The sequence below is a fragment of the Talpa occidentalis genome, unplaced genomic scaffold (assembly GCF_014898055.3).
Source record: "Talpa occidentalis isolate TD23 unplaced genomic scaffold, MPIMG_talOcc4v2.1 talOcc4.5, whole genome shotgun sequence".
NCBI classification, from domain to species: domain Eukaryota; kingdom Metazoa; phylum Chordata; class Mammalia; order Eulipotyphla; family Talpidae; genus Talpa; species Talpa occidentalis.
This window is the reverse complement of record NW_023604861.1, coordinates 33,874,819-33,890,913: the sequence shown is the minus strand read 5'-3', so window position 1 is coordinate 33,890,913 and position 16,095 is coordinate 33,874,819. Positions and strand designations below refer to the sequence as shown.

The 16,095-nt window shown below is 34.7% G+C and overlaps 1 protein-coding gene across 1 annotated transcript in view; it reads right to left on the bottom strand.

The window, feature by feature from the left end:
• The window catches only part of DIAPH3 (diaphanous related formin 3), a 454,058-nt gene that overhangs the window by 293,009 nt on the left and 144,954 nt on the right, over positions 1-16,095 (bottom strand). The window contains 3 exon segments of the mRNA XM_054701595.1: positions 3,514-3,630; positions 4,351-4,469; positions 4,750-4,860. Coding sequence (XP_054557570.1) covers positions 3,514-3,630; positions 4,351-4,469; positions 4,750-4,860 — 347 coding nt within the window.

Genomic DNA, 16,095 nt, shown 5'->3' with positions numbered 1-16,095 from the left:
CAAAAAATCTTTCCAAAAATTTTTTTCAGAAGGTTCTTAAAACCATACCGTAAGCCTTTTAGACTATCTACAGAATCAAATTAAGCACTGATGCTTAAAATTATCTACAATAACAAGTATTTCTTATTAAAAAAGAAACTAGAAATATTTAATAATGTTTATTCCAAAATTAAAGTTTAAAATCACCAAAGAGGATTGGGTTAGGTTCAGTTCACCTATGTGTGTAATGAGCTCAAAGGAGGTGCTTAAAACTCCAGTAAACAAATATGAAATATCCAGAAATGTTTATAAACAAAACCAAACTGAAGTGATAGAGAGAATGGATACTATCCTATTGAGGTACAGTCCACCATTCCCAACTACTTCCCCAACTACTTCCCTCAATGGCTTTCACACACTTCTCTTCTACAAACCCTCTCATCATGGATGTATGGCCTCTCTAGTTCGCTTTGGATTTTCATCCCTATAAACTATGACTTATATTCCTTTACCTACCAACTTACATCTTCTAAGCCATCCATCACATTGAATAAAATTTGCTACAGTTTAACATTAGTAAAAAGACTAATGACTCTATCACTGAGTGAAAATTTTCAAGACACTGTTCTTGGGAAAAATCAAAACCAGAATATATTATTAAATTTTTCCTCAATTTTCTAAACACCTTTCAAAGAAATAATCTCCAATTCTCTACTATTTTAGCCATAATAACCACATTTACAGATAGGTACATAAACTGCACATACATTTACATCTGTCACATTAGAAAATTTAGTTGAAGCACTCCATTTCATTTTATTCATTCAATGTTATCCTAATATTGTTTTAATAATAAATGCTTTAAAATAACACTTCAATAAATGTATTCTTACTTCTACAACTTCCAATTATGACTATTTATAATGTAGCTGGAAGTGTACGCAAAACTTTCAGCAAGTAATTGTGTGCTTCTAGAGTCCAGAAATGTAAATTTGGAAAATAATCTGAGCAGTATTGGTGAGTTATTGAATACAACACAGGAATATGTGAATAACCTTAATTACAAAATGAACATAAATTGCCATTACTTCATTGTTGAAACATCTTTGTTGTAGGATACTTTGAAATCATGCTCACACTCTGCAGCATTTTTACCAAATACAAAGTCTCATGTACATTCAACTAACATAGTATTTTGCACATGGTAAATGATTATTTGTTACAAAATTGAAGTTTATCTTTTACTACACTGTCCAATTATCTAGTTGCATCTGACTTTTTTTGGGAGGTAGGGACTGCATTTGATATAAATTTTCCCATCAATCTCCACTTCAGTAAAATTTCCTTTTGTTTCAAATGTGGAAATGAGCAAAGACTAATTTTCTTATTGACTAGAGCTCTTATATGAGATTTTGCATTTTGCAATAAAACACAAGAAACTTAAAAATCCTATCAAATTTTGTAAAAAACTTTCATTAAACACAAAATGTGCAGATATTGAAGACTTCTGAATGGTAAAATACAGATCCATCTGACAGTGAAACCAACACATGAATAGCAAAAGAACAAGTTTCCCAGGACTGACAGTATATTTTATATATATAAATAAAAAGTTGAATATTTTAAATTTATAAATTTGTAATTATAAATTAAATTTATAAATTTATAAATATATAAATTAACACAATTGTGATTCAGTCTTTTAGTAATTGCATTCTATCTCTATAAAAAGTAACAATATTAATTATTATGAGGATACTGGAAGATGGGGTAAAATAAATGGAATCACCTTGATTATAGCAGTCATAGGAAAACAGAGCCTCATAGTAACCATGATTGGAACAAATTAACGGATTAAGGGATGAGGCTTTAAAAGCCAAGGAAGAAAAAAAAAAATAGATGAATATCAAATTAAAAATTTGATGCTCAAAAGATTGACCAAAATACCTAATGTGTCACTGTCTCTTTCATGCCTCACAGTCTCTTTAGCAGTGCTTTAAAAAAAAAATTGTTTTATTTTTTCATAGTAGTAACGGTGCTTAACAACACTATATATAATTTAGTAGTCATTGATTCCACTAAAGGGAATTCTTGATTCCACTAAAGGGAATCATGTGATCATGGTCCACGACAGTTGTGCTTTTAAATCATTTTTGAAGTTGGATATAACTGCATGCACTCTTGGGTCACAAAAGAAGAGATTAGAATCATAAGTAAGATATAGCCCCTTTAGTACTATGTACACATTCCACTCTACAAAGCAAATTAGCAACAGTTTTGAATTCTTAGACATTTAAATAGCATCAAACAACCAGAGGTTGACAGAACAAACCATAAATAGGTCAAGAAATGGAAGGGTTATTTTACATTAAATGAAAGTTTCCATTTTATTTTTAAGAAAATTTGTAGTATAGTATTATAATGAGCAGTGTACATGTGATACTTAAAAAACAATCAAAATATTAGTATTTTTAATCTAGCATTTATAGTGGTTAAATATTAAACTTTTATTTCTAATTAAACATTAGAAATGCAAAGTGCATCAAAACAGGTTATTAAACTCCTATTTTAGAGTACCAGTAGGATCCCCAAATTCTATAAAAGGAGGCAGCAAGACAGATGACCCACACTCATGCCAGGTAACATTTGACTTATTTTATTCCTCTAGTTAGGTACATCAAAAGCCCAAATTACCTGCCTCTGACATCATCCACAAGGCAAATTCTGAATGGGAAGTGTCTAACAAATCCTTCTACTTGAAAATAGAGGAAGAAAAGACAGTAGTAACCACAGTAATTGAAATGAAAGTTCAGAGAGGCTAAATTAATGGCTATAAAAATGGCTTTACATTGAAAGATCTTAACATCCCACATAAAACACAAGGAAAAGTGGAAAAGAGGAGATAGCACATTTATTGAAAACACATGTGCAAGATTATGTGGATAAGATTTTTTCCCATGTTATCATATTTCATCTTCATAACAACCTATCAAGGCAGGTGCTGGGAACCATAAAAGCTACAAACAGATATCGTACAAGATTGTATCAACAATTTCTTGAGCTTGATATGGCTAGGGTACAAGCAAACTTAAAAAATAATTTGCCTAGCTTTCTGACATATTAGCAACATTAAACACAACTAGTATTAGGAGCTTTCTAACTATTTAAACACTAATAAAGCAAGCTTTAGTATCCTTCATGTAATTTATAAAAGGAAATTTACATCATTGTTTCTGCCTAAGGAGTAGCCAGAAAATATTATTCATCACCTGATATACTAGTAATTTGTTACTAGTTTGCATTTTTATTTGGATGAAAAGTTGTAACCAGAATCCACTGGAGCTTAAAAAGAAATAGTAGTATCATTTAATCATAATCTATCTACATAGATGCCCAGAGGAAACACATTCAATGAAACAATATTTTGAAAGAAATAAAAGTCGTATAATTATTTGTTTGCCCAAATCAGATAATTTCCATGATAGAATTAGCAAAAAATAAATAAATAAAAATTAGAAAATAACTACCTCTTACCTGATAAAATAATCATCTCGAATCAACAAAAGGTGCTGAAGAATAGAAATAAAATATCTCTCTGCTCCAGTTTCTTTAACTCTGTTCCACAGAATATTGTAAACATCAGATGCTTCAGTAAATTGATTAAGGAATATGTGATTTATTTATCCTCTACACCAAAGAACTGCAAATAATATGAAATAAATTTCACTCAGTAAGGTTTCAGAAAATTATCATGTGTCTTACTCTAAGAGAGGCATCATGGATACTTAGCAAGTGATAAAACGCAGGTAGTTAGGATTGAGAGCAGATGGAAAACTGTGTGCAAATGAGGACTTGACCTAACACTCTGTGGCTTCTCCTCTACCATCTCCTCCAATGGTATTAGGTTCCGGGGGCAACTGACCAAGAGAACTGGTGCCAGGAATTCTCTCCGAGGAAGAAGCCCTGGGAAAGGAAACTGGTGGAGCTCCATGAAAACACAAACATTTACAAATCCAGAGAATTACCACAGGCAATTAAGTGTATGCACCCCCAGTACTGGGCAGTGCTAAGGTTACTCTTATTACTTATGCTGGAAAGTTAATAGTGAGGGTGGTGCCAAACATACATATACATAAGAGGCCTATCCAAAAGAATTGATTCATAGAATATCCATTTATCTACATGCTTAGTCATAAAAACACACATTAAGCTAGTATTTTTATATGAACACACTTTTCTTTAATAAGGACTTGATTTTATATTCTTTATATAGAAATAATTTCAGAAGTTTAATATTGTGGGGAGAGATTGGTTGATAGGAATTTGGCAGTAATTTCATGCATTTGAATATACTTCAAAACAAAAGGATATTCAAGTTCAGCTCTAATATCCTCAAGGCGATGGGAGAATTCGATCAAATCTTCTTCCTTATGCTCATCAAAAACTTTAAGTTGGATGTCCAAGCCATCATTCTTAACATGTCTTAAGTTCTAGAGATATTAAATAGAAACTAGGATGAATCATTTTGTTTTGAACAGTGAAAAAAAGAATGAAAAGTATAAACAATAAACCAACCTTTTAACAGATTTCTAGCATTAAAAATTGTAAGTGTCAAATAATACTCAAATCTGACTTGTATTTCAAAACCAGATTTTTATTCTCAAGTTTTATTTCCCCCCAAACTATTCTTGAAGGTAATTTATCTAAATTTCCCCCTACTCAAGTACTCCTCTAATTTAAATATTAATGAGGAGACTGCAGGGCACTTACCGGCAAGATCTCTTTCAATCCACAACGCATAAATTCATTTCTGATGTGAAGCCTGAAGTCCAAATCATCAGGAGAAGTAACAAGGGCATTGATGAGCTGCATACACGCTACCTACAACAGATTACACAGCAAGACTCAGACTTGGTTTCCAACATTAAAGAAAGAATACTTTTAGTGTCAAATATCTTCCTTCACTGGAGAGTCTATTAAAATAATTTGTACGTAAAATATTTTAATCAATTATAAATTATACAAAAAATATACATTCAGTAGAGTTTTCATTTTTTTCTATTTATTTTGGGGATTTTGAGGGAGATAAGAGAGCTGCATTAGGCACTTTAGTGTTTCATAAAAAAATTCACTAATCAAAAGTTCCTTTTTTGCCCCAAAACAGTCTTCCATATACAAATAACATAAGCTGAACACATCATGAATAAAATATTAAATCTGTGGGTCCATATTGGAAGAAAAGCACAGACCTAAAACAGAATAAAATGATTTTCTATTTATCAAAAGACGCCCAAAGTCAGAATGATTTCAAGGTCAATAAAAGCACTGATCTGGGTAATGGGATTGTGGTAACTAGTAACTGAACAATGCACAATTAATACTGCAAAATTTATCAAATAGTTTTATACATTAGCAAAATTCAATATTAGTGCATGATATGTTAATTAATAAGACATAAAAATATAAGACACAAAGAATATAACTTAACCAGATCCTTTAGAACATACCCAAAATTATATAAATTAAAAATCACTATTTACTTTTAACCTTTCTATTTTTTTAATCATTGGCTGAAACATCATATAAACACCAAAGAATGGAAGTAAATAAGACTGTATCTAGAAAAGCAAAGTATCTTTATTTCTGTTAATGATGTTATTTTTCTAAGTCTACATTCTACTAAAATCTAGCAAGAAAGACAGGTCTCCTGATCAATATGTTTAACCTCATGCTGTTCCCTAAATTGTCCTTTCTCCATCCCTTAAGGCAAGGTTTATATGAATTTAAAATGCCTTTTTTGGATTAAGATATCAACAGGGGTCTCAGTTCCTGCTGGTTGAAATATATCATAATTGTTGTATTTGATATCTAAACACTAAAATCTGACCATAGCATGCCACTACTGTCAAAACTTAAGATTGCTTAAAGTGGGGGTAAAAAATGTGCCAGAATAGAAGAAAGGGAAACATTTTTTAAACAAAAAAGAAAAAACTTAAAACCCATTCGACTTTTCCAGTGCACATTCACTCAGCTGTAACCAGTTCATGTCAAAAAGTCAAGTTTAAAATGCTTTCTTTCCACTCCCTTGCCAACCATTACCTAAGTACACACAAATGTTTTTTTCAGCAATACCATGTAATTTTAAAAAATCTCAAAGAGCATATAAATGATCTTTCTTAACACTGAGAGAAGTTAAATCAGTCTCAGTCTGGAAAAGATGGCAAAGGTTTCTGGAAATGATGCAAATTATAGTCAACTCAAAAAAAAAAAAAAAAAAAAAAGCAAAAATAAACAACATAAAGCTTAGCAGCAAATATCACCTGAATGAAAATATGTGTAAAATATGTGTAAGATATGTGTAAAACATAGCAACATGAAATTAAGGACAAGAGAAAAGGACAATCCAAATTATTTCCAAGGAACATTCTAAAAGGCAACTCTTCATATGAGGAAAAACAGGAAATTGATTTAGGTTGAAATCATGAATTTCAGTTAATTCTATAAAATACCTTCCCAATTCTATTGGTAACTAGCCATTATTACTGCCTATAACCACTTTTTTTTTTTTTAAGATAGATTTATTTATTTATTTATTTATTTGCACAAGCACTGGGTACAGTCAGAAGAGAGGGAGGGTGAGAGAATTCACCAGCGCCAGAGCGGGGAGCAGAACAGGCAGAAGGACCGAAGTACACTGCTTAGGGGAGTAGTGGGTGGCAGGAGAGGTCTGCGCGCCATGTGGGACCCTTGCCCGGCTGCCGGGCATCGAACCGGTGCTGCAGAGGATGCGGGCAGCTTCGCAACCCAGTGTTCAACCGCTGCGCCACCGGGGAGGCCCTACCTATAACCACTTTTTAATGAACTAATTTTATGCAAAGATAGTCCTATGTATAGATATGTAAGAGAAAGAAAAGTGTATTGTTTCCTTATGGGTAAAAATTCCATAGTCAAGGTTAAGAAGTTTTTAACACAGAGATTTTTAACACAAAGTTCAAAGTTTTTGAGTTTTTAATACAAGGTTCAAAGTTTTTAACACAGATACTGAGATATATGCAGACCTGTTTTATAACAGGTCACACTAATATAGCACACCAGCAGATCTGGATGCCAACATGGCATCTATGCCATATAAATCTCATTTCCTAGAGACACAAAAGAAGGACCTGGAAGACATGCTACATACCCAAATGAAGGAAATATGAACTGATTAAAAATATACTATGTGCTACAAGAGATATTCAATATATACTAGGAAGGTGGAAACAATAAATAAAAACAAGGGCAGCTAAGTAACAGAACTGACTCCTAAGGATTAACAGGAAAACAGCCTGAGGGAAAGGAGGGTTAGGATGTTCAAAGCAGAATTGAAATATTCAAAGACCTGGGCCCTTTTGTTGACTGACCAGATGCTCCGACTTTCTAAGGAGTTTGTGAGGGTATGAACTGGGAGAACAGAAAATGGAAGCAATAGAGGTAAGGTTGGGTCAGATGAAGCACAGCTCTGTGTGCCAAGTCATAAAATTCAGATTTTACTGGTAATGGAGAAGAACAAAGGATTTGCTATGGAGGTAAGGCAACAATAGAGGCAATATATACAAAAGAAGTTGTAGAAGTAACTCTGGTAAGCAATGAGGAAGATGTGGACATTTGAAAAGATAAACAAGGAAAATCTGACAAAAGTCTGATGGTAGCAGTAGAAAAGAATTTAGGGGAGTCTTTTGTTGTTGAATCAGAAAGGTGGCAGTGTCATTAACAAATATAAAATGCTAGGAGAGAAAGAACTTTAAAGAATATGGAAGTCCAGCTTTTAAAATTCAAAGATGGGAGTCGGAGGCAACTACTGCTGCTGGGGGAAGCACAGTGCTGGTAAGTGATACACAGTGTGTTACTTAGAGAAAAGAAAAAATTCAGTGAGATGGTGACCATGAATGAAAGCAGTGATTGTACCACCAATTATACTGCAGTTTGAAAGCAAAACGTCAAATTCTGATAAAATAAGAAGATGGTATAAAAGGAAGTTCCAAGGAGGATAATCTAAAAGCAGTCCAGAGCTGCACTGGAACCACAGGGTCCCATGACTTGGGACAAAACTAGATCACCTTGTGGAAATTGGCCCAAATTTGTTTTGATAGTGCCCAAAAAGAATAATGAGGAAATATAACTAAATCCAACCTCATACAACAAAAAAGGTGAGTGCTGAGCAACACCCAGAGACATTGGCCAGGTCAGAACCTGCCAAACAAACCTCAGAGCTATAATCCCATGTTTTGCTGGTGGCCCTAGGGGGAGAGAATGAGTAGTATGGGGGCACACCATTGATTTAGATGAGATACATGAACCGGAGCTGGGACATGCCAGGTAGAAAGGGTCCCTGGTGAAGACAAGAGAGCCCTGGAATGCACTCCCTACCCCACACACCATTAAGACTGGTGTTGACACTGTGAAGCACAGTGACAGTGAGGAGACTGCAGAAAAGTAGGTCTGGAAACCCACAGAGGAGTGGTATATCAGCAGAGCCACAAATACAAGCAAGGTCCCACACAGAAATGATCATCAGCTACTGGACCTCTACAATATCCTCTCCCACCCCATTTCAGCAACTGTTCATCTGTTTTCCATGACATACAACGTACAGAAACACCTGTCAGGGAAGTTTTTTTTAAAGGCACAGTGTCATCTGCTGGACAGGTGGAAGTAATGCATACTCCAAATACTCCAAAAAACACAACAAAAGAGAAAGCTACAAAACGTGCATACAAGAAAATACAACACATGACACACTGAATCCTTCTTAAGGAAATATGTCACCAAAAAGAGAAAAACTCTCCCAAGCACAACCACAAAGACATGGATGATTATTTCTCTGTCAGATATAGAGTTCAAAATTATCATGATAAATTCAAATAAGTGGAAAAAAAATAAAAAGTCTGATGAAAGATATACATGAACACTCAGAAAAACAAATGAATGTGCTAGAAATAAAATTAATTAACAGGAGATTGAACTTGAAGCTTTAAATAAGAAAATAAATTTGGATGCAATTTCAACAGAGGAGATCGAAACTTTTGGAAACTTATGGAAGTAGAATAAACTAAATGGAGGAGCCTCCCTTGTGGCACAAGAGGTTAAGATGCAGCCTATGAAGCATCCGCAGCCAGGAAGCTACTCACATGGCACAGCAGACCTCTCCTGACTCACCTGCTGCTCCCCTCAGCAGTGTACTTCAGTCAATCTGCCTGTTCTGTTCCCCACTCTGTCTCTGATGAATCCTCTCATCCCCCACACCTCTGGCCTGTACCCTAGTTGTTATATGCATAAATGTATCTTTTAAAAAATTTTTAAAAAAGAACACACCAAATGGATTATCAAATCAGTGACCTCAAAAACATTAATGCACAAAGAATCAAGGTGAAGAAGAGAATTATAAAGAAACATTGAGAATATTTGACTCTACTAGGAAAGTCAATACAAGAATAATGACTACCTCAAATAGAAGAGGAAGGAAATAGAATTTATTCAAAGAAATAATTGAGGATAACTTCCCAAAGCTGGGAAGGAACTAAATACATAAGTCCATGAAGTTAAAAGAAAGCCTGGTTACCTAAATAAAAGAAAACCTATACCAAGACATGTAGTCATGAATCTTCCAAAAGTTCAACACAAAGAATATGGAAGGTGGCCAGGGAGGGGTTCGAAAGATAACCTATAAATGTACCCACATAAGGATAACATCATACTTCTCTGTGAAAAAACTACAGGAAAGAGAAAATACAATGACGTAATCAAAATAGGTAAAGATAAAAACTGCCTGTCGAAAATACTATATCCTGCAAGAATCTCTTTCAGATATGAGGAGAAATAAAGATCTTCTCAAACAAACAGAAGCTGAAGGGGTTTGCAGACACTAGACACCTACTCTAAAAGAAATGTTGTAAGAAACACTCCTTAAATGTAAGAATATGCACGCATGTGTGCGCACACACACACTCAACATGAACAAGTAACAAGAACCAGAAAACTATTAAAAGTGGCAACAGTCAACCTTCACATATAGGTAATCCATCTAAACATAAATGGATTCAACCTATCTATCAAATGGCACAGAATGGCTGGGTGGATTAAAAACAAAATCTGACTTTCTGCTATCTCCAAGAAACAAAGCTAAGATCCAAAATAAACACTGGCTCCAAGTAAAGGTCAAAAACAATCCTACAAGATACAGGAAAGGACACTTAATGATTCTGGGAACAATACTTCAGGAAGGTAAAATACTTATCAATATATATTAGTCAAATTAAGGAGCATCAAAATACATAAAGCAATAATTATCAAATAAGAAAACAGACATTGGTGGTTTGTTATCCTTATGTGGGTACATTTATAGGTTATCTGTCCACCCTCTCTGGCCACCTCATATTCACCAAAGGACAAATCAAACAGACAGAAAATAAACAAGGACAAAATAGCCTCCAACTTAAATCATGTGGGCTTAAGAACATTTATGGGCAATACACCCAAAAGTTGTGCACATAAGACATTCTCCAGGACAGACCACATAACGGGTCACAAAAAACAATAAATTCATAAAGTTTGAAAGCATATCAAGCATCTTCTTTGATCACAATGGTATAAAACTAGAAAATAACCACAGAAAGAAAAGAGGAAACATCTAATATGCAGAGACTGAACAACATATAACTGAATGACTACCGGGTTAATAAGAAAATCAAAGAAGAAATTATGAAATGCCAAAAAAAAAAAAAAAGCAAGAAAATGAGCACACAATCTCCCAGAACTTATAGGAGGGAGGGAGGGAGAGAGAAGGGGGGGGGGAGAGGAGGAGAGAGAGGGAGGGAGGGAGGGAGGGAGGGAGGGAGGGAGGGAGGGAGGGAGAGAGAGAGAGAGAGAGAGAGAGAGAGAGAGAGAGTAAATACAGGCACACAAGGAGAAACAAGACTTCAACTAATCTTATCCTCCACCTTCCACCTTAAAAGAACAACAGAGGGCCTCCCCTGGTGGCACAGCTGTTGAGCACTGGGTTGGGAAGCTGCCCACAGCCTCTGCAGCACCCCATTTGATCCCTGGCCATGAAGTGAGGGTCCCATATGGCGCGCAGACCTCTCCTGCAGCCCACTGCTCAGCAGTGTATTTCTTTGGTCTGCCTGTTCTGTTCCCCGCTCTGGCTCTGGTGAATTCTTTCACCCTCCCGTGCTTCTGACTGTGCCCAGTGCTTGTATAAATAAATAAAAATAAATAAATTAAAAAAAAAAACCCAACAGAGATTGAAATAAACAACAAAAGCCAGTAGAAGGGAGGAAATAAAAAAACAATCGCATGTAATAACCAAGTTTTTAGATGCAGTCATAAGGAATAGGGGAAAAAAAGAGGAGTGTGGAGAATATCGAGTATAGGTTTTGATTTGTAGGTTGGAGAAATAAAAGTAAAATAAAAAGTTATCAATGAGGTAGAAGAAAAACAGGGAAATTATGGACTTCTAGAAGGGACAAAGGGTCTCAACAGGGAAAACAATCTGTGTCAAATGCTCCAACAGGTCAACTAAGGTCAGGAGTAACCAATTAACCTCCATTCAGTAAATTGGTCACTCAACAAGAACAGTTTTGAGAAAGAAGTTGTCTCACACAGAAAAACATTTACCTTCTCTCAATACTATATGCAACCCATAAACAAAAGTTTCCAATTAAAATTGGCTCTAAAATATTCTCCTTCCTCCAAATACACAGGATAGTTTAGAAATACTACTTCTTATTACCTCTGGTTTAGAGAAATCTATGTAAGTCAGATCTTTAGAGTTGTTAGACCAAGAACACAATTCTACTAATTCTGAAAGCAAACACTGTAACTTAATTTTGTTATTTTTGTACCAGATACCAAAGAAAGCAGCATTATATGAGAGAAGTTATTTTAAGAAAACTTATGGTTGAAGAGATGTGTGTGTGCATATATACATGTCTCTATCTGGGATGTAGGATACTTGAGGATTTCCTCAAGGGCAAGACCAGATTGATGAGGCACTACAAGCATTGACCAGGAAAGGTTCAGTCAAATAGCAAGAAAATGAGCAGTCAAAATAATTACAAGGAGTGAGACAAGTGTTAGCAATGTCACAGATGATAAAGACACCTAAAGGAACAATAAAGTAAATAAACAGAAATCTCAAAGATCTTTATTTAATATGAGGGACAGAGCTTGTTAAAGGCATATAAAAACAAGCCAAATAATCGAAGGAAAATCATTAAAAGTAGAAAGAGGTTAACAGCAAGATAGGGGAACAAGTTAGAATTTATAGCACTTAATAGCAAAGTAGCTTTCTGCCCTTGAAAATAAGGTGAGAGGGTCTCCCCAGTGGCGCAGCGGTTGAGCGCTGGGTTGCGAAGCTGCCCAAAGCCTCTGCGGAGCCGGTTCAATCCCCGGCTGCTCCCTGGCAACCGGAGGAGGGTTCTGCATGGCGCGCAGACCTCTCACTGCTCCCTTCAGCAGTGTACTTCGGTCCTTCTGCCTGCTCTGCTCCCTGCTCTGGTGAATTCTCTCACCCTCTCGCGCTTCTGACTGTACACAGTGCTCGTATAAATAAATAATTTAAAAAAAAAAGAAAAGAAAGTGAGATTTCCTCTTATGTAAATATATGTAAGCTAAACTTCCTCTAGAATACTATACAAGTTTCTGCTATCTACCACTATGCTTACCACAAATATGAGAAATGAACATTTTATCCATTTTTAACCTTACCTCTGATGCTTTTGGACAAACTAGCACTAAATTCAAGTACACTAACACATGATGCCTGACTTGTGCAATTTTTTCACAAGTCGTCATAACACACACTTTCTTCATGATATGCTAAGGAAACTGAGATGATATTTAATTAACAGCAAAAGAAGAATTCTTTAAGAAATCACCCTGCAGTTAACATGTTTGCCCTGCTAAGTAGAGGTGTCTGCAAATTATATGATGGCTATATACAAAACTTACCAGCTTCAGTCACTAAATTCTTACTACAAACAAGTACCAGTAAAGGACTTAAATAAAAATTCTATCTGAATCTGTGACTACTTATTATCTGAACCTGGAAGATACGTATTACTCTGCTATTCATCTTCCCTACCCCATAGCAGAAATTATGTCTTTCTTTACACAATCAAATTTCACATTTATCAAGTTAAAATGAGTACATGATGCTTACTGGGAAATATTTTGCCTCAAGTGCAAAGAAACTCCAAAGAATTTGAAATTCACATGTATTAATTCAAACTAAAAACTGAACATTTTATTACGTAGATAAACATAGAAATAAAGTATATCAGCAAATGTAAAGTTCTGTAATTTTATTTATACTTTCATTTAAATGTTCTGCAAATGATATAGTAAGAAAGTAAGTCACAACTTGAGGTAAGTACACATATAACATACAGATTCAAGAAATAAATTGCAGGATTCATGAGGCTATAATTTACATGAACAGGAAAACTGAAAAACAAACTTGGATCTTAAAATATTTATTCAGACATTTCCTCTGAGACATCATTAATTTCCTCTATATCCTCCCATGTATTTTGTTGAAACTGCTAATATTGCAATTTTTATATAAAACATAAGCTAACTTGTAATTCCTGAGTAAAAGCTTCTTCAGGGCAGGAGTATATTTCATTCATCTTTGTAGGTCTAATATGTAGCATAACCAAGTATACAGCAGTCAATGAATAACTAACTGGTTAATTATGAACTTTGCAGTTATCTTTGGGACAACAGCTAAGCTTATCTTTCTGGTGATCTGCAGCATGACTCAGAAAATGTATTAAGGAGACAGAAAACTGTCAGTAAATTCTAAATAAAAATGTTAGTCACTAACTTCTAACTTGTTTGTTCCATATGACAATGAGTTTAAATAGAACCTTATTTTATTTGTTTCTTTAATGTTTATCATTATTTACCAATCCATTTAGTAAGTTTAATGGTGAGATACATGATGACATGTAAATCCTACTAATGCAAACCTCAATAAAGATGATAACCAGAGATGAATCAAAACAAATTGATCTATGCATCCTTCTGAAATGTTTCAACAATGATCCTAAAAATAAATAACTTTATTCTGTACCCTTCATTTGGTCCTTTTTTACATGTAAGAATATTTATGTTAAATTGAAAATAATATTAATTAACAGTATTTCTATTGGCAGTGGGGGTAAATACTCAAAAAGAAATAGGAAATCGAGCTATAGCTATTCAGTATAGAAAGGCATTTATTTGTTGTATGATAAAATTAATATTGGGTGAATTTTAAGTATATGAAATCTAAGAGAACAAAAACAAACAGAAGTAAATTAATTAGGCTAAATTTAGAAGACATTTTAATCTATAGTTTGTTCCACGCAACTATCCAATGTTTTATTTGATTACTATTCAATGGCAAATTTCAAAGTACAGTAATTACAAAACAAGGGTGATTTTCCTATTCTATTCTTCATACCTTAATAATCTAAACTAATGATTCTAAATGGGAATTTTTCAATATCTTTAAATTTAAAAATATCAGGTTTTTTCCTGTTTTCTAAAATGTGGGAAAATGAGATCCAATCAAGTTGGGATCCAATTAAATATTCAAAGACCTACTGTATAAACGAACTCAATGAAATATGGAAACTAAAGAGATAATTTTCAAAGAAAAAATGCCATTCTTTTAGCAACTATGAGAACGTAGCTTTCAACCTTTGATTAATGGCAGCATAAACAACCAATAGTATAAATTGCTGCCCCCCTGAAATTCATCACAACATTTATGTTGAAGCCACAATTCCCATTGTCCAGTTAATGTCTGAACAAAGTAGAATACTAAAATCATAGTACATTTTTAGGGGGAATGTTGTGGAAAACAGTATGGAGGTTCCTCAAAATATTAAAAATAGATCTACCTTAAGATCTACCAATTGCATTCCTAGGTATCTACCCAAAAAATTCAAAATCACTAATTCAACAGGATATATGCATTCCTATGTTCATTGCTACACTATTCACAATAGCCAAGATATGGAAACAACTTAAACACTTATTGAAGAGGAGAGGGTTAAGAAAATGTGGTATATATATATATATATATGCAATGTAATATCATTCAGCTATTAGAAAAAGATGAACTCTGGCCATTTCTAAGAACATAATGGAATAGGAGGAGATAATGGTGAATGAAATAAGCCAAATGGACAAAGTCAAATACCAGGTAGTTTCATTCATATGTGGAATATAAAGAGAAAAAAGAAAGGGAACCACAAAACCAGACTAAAGCAAACCCAACAAATACCACTGCAGAATTGAGGCTGCAAGAAGGAGTGAGGGTAAGGGTAGAACAAAGGAGTGAAGGAGCCCAAAGGCCAAAGGTAAAGGACTATGGGTGAAGTGGGGGTGGTGTGATAACGTACCTGAGGAGGTGTGAACTTATTCCCCCATATTATGTAAAATGTTGTAAGCTATTGTCATGTCAAAAAAAAAAAAAAAAAGAAAAACACAAATCGGGTCTCCCTGATGGCAGAAGGGGTTATGTCTCAGCACTATGAAGCTATCTGTAGCCACTGCAGCACAAGTTCAATCCCTGGCCAGGGAGCTAACCCACACAGTGCAGCAGACCTCTCCTGTCTTGCCCAATGCTCCCCTCAGCAATGTATTTCAATAGATCTGCCCCCCCCCCAACTTTGTCTCTGGTGAATCCTCTCACCCCCCCCCCCACACCTCTGTATGTTATAAAGAAATCTTTTTTAAAAATCCATTATTAAAAATAAATACTAAAAGAGGCCTGATTCTGGGACACTGGGACTCTGATTTGAGAATTTTCCAACCACTCTGTCAAGTTAGCCCGAAACTATATGTCAGCCTAACACATTTCCAGGCAATTTTTCTTCATTCCGTCTCTCCTTCACTTGGTGTCAGACGTACATTGAGCTTGACATCTCCCAGTCTTTTCCCCAACCCTCTCTCCAGGTTCGCTCCTGGGCATTTACCCTAGAACCTTTCATATGTAACTTCTAGCTTCTCAAGACACAGATTAATATCACCTTGTTTTACAAAGCAAGTTTCAGCAAGATTATAATTTTCAAACTGGCTGAT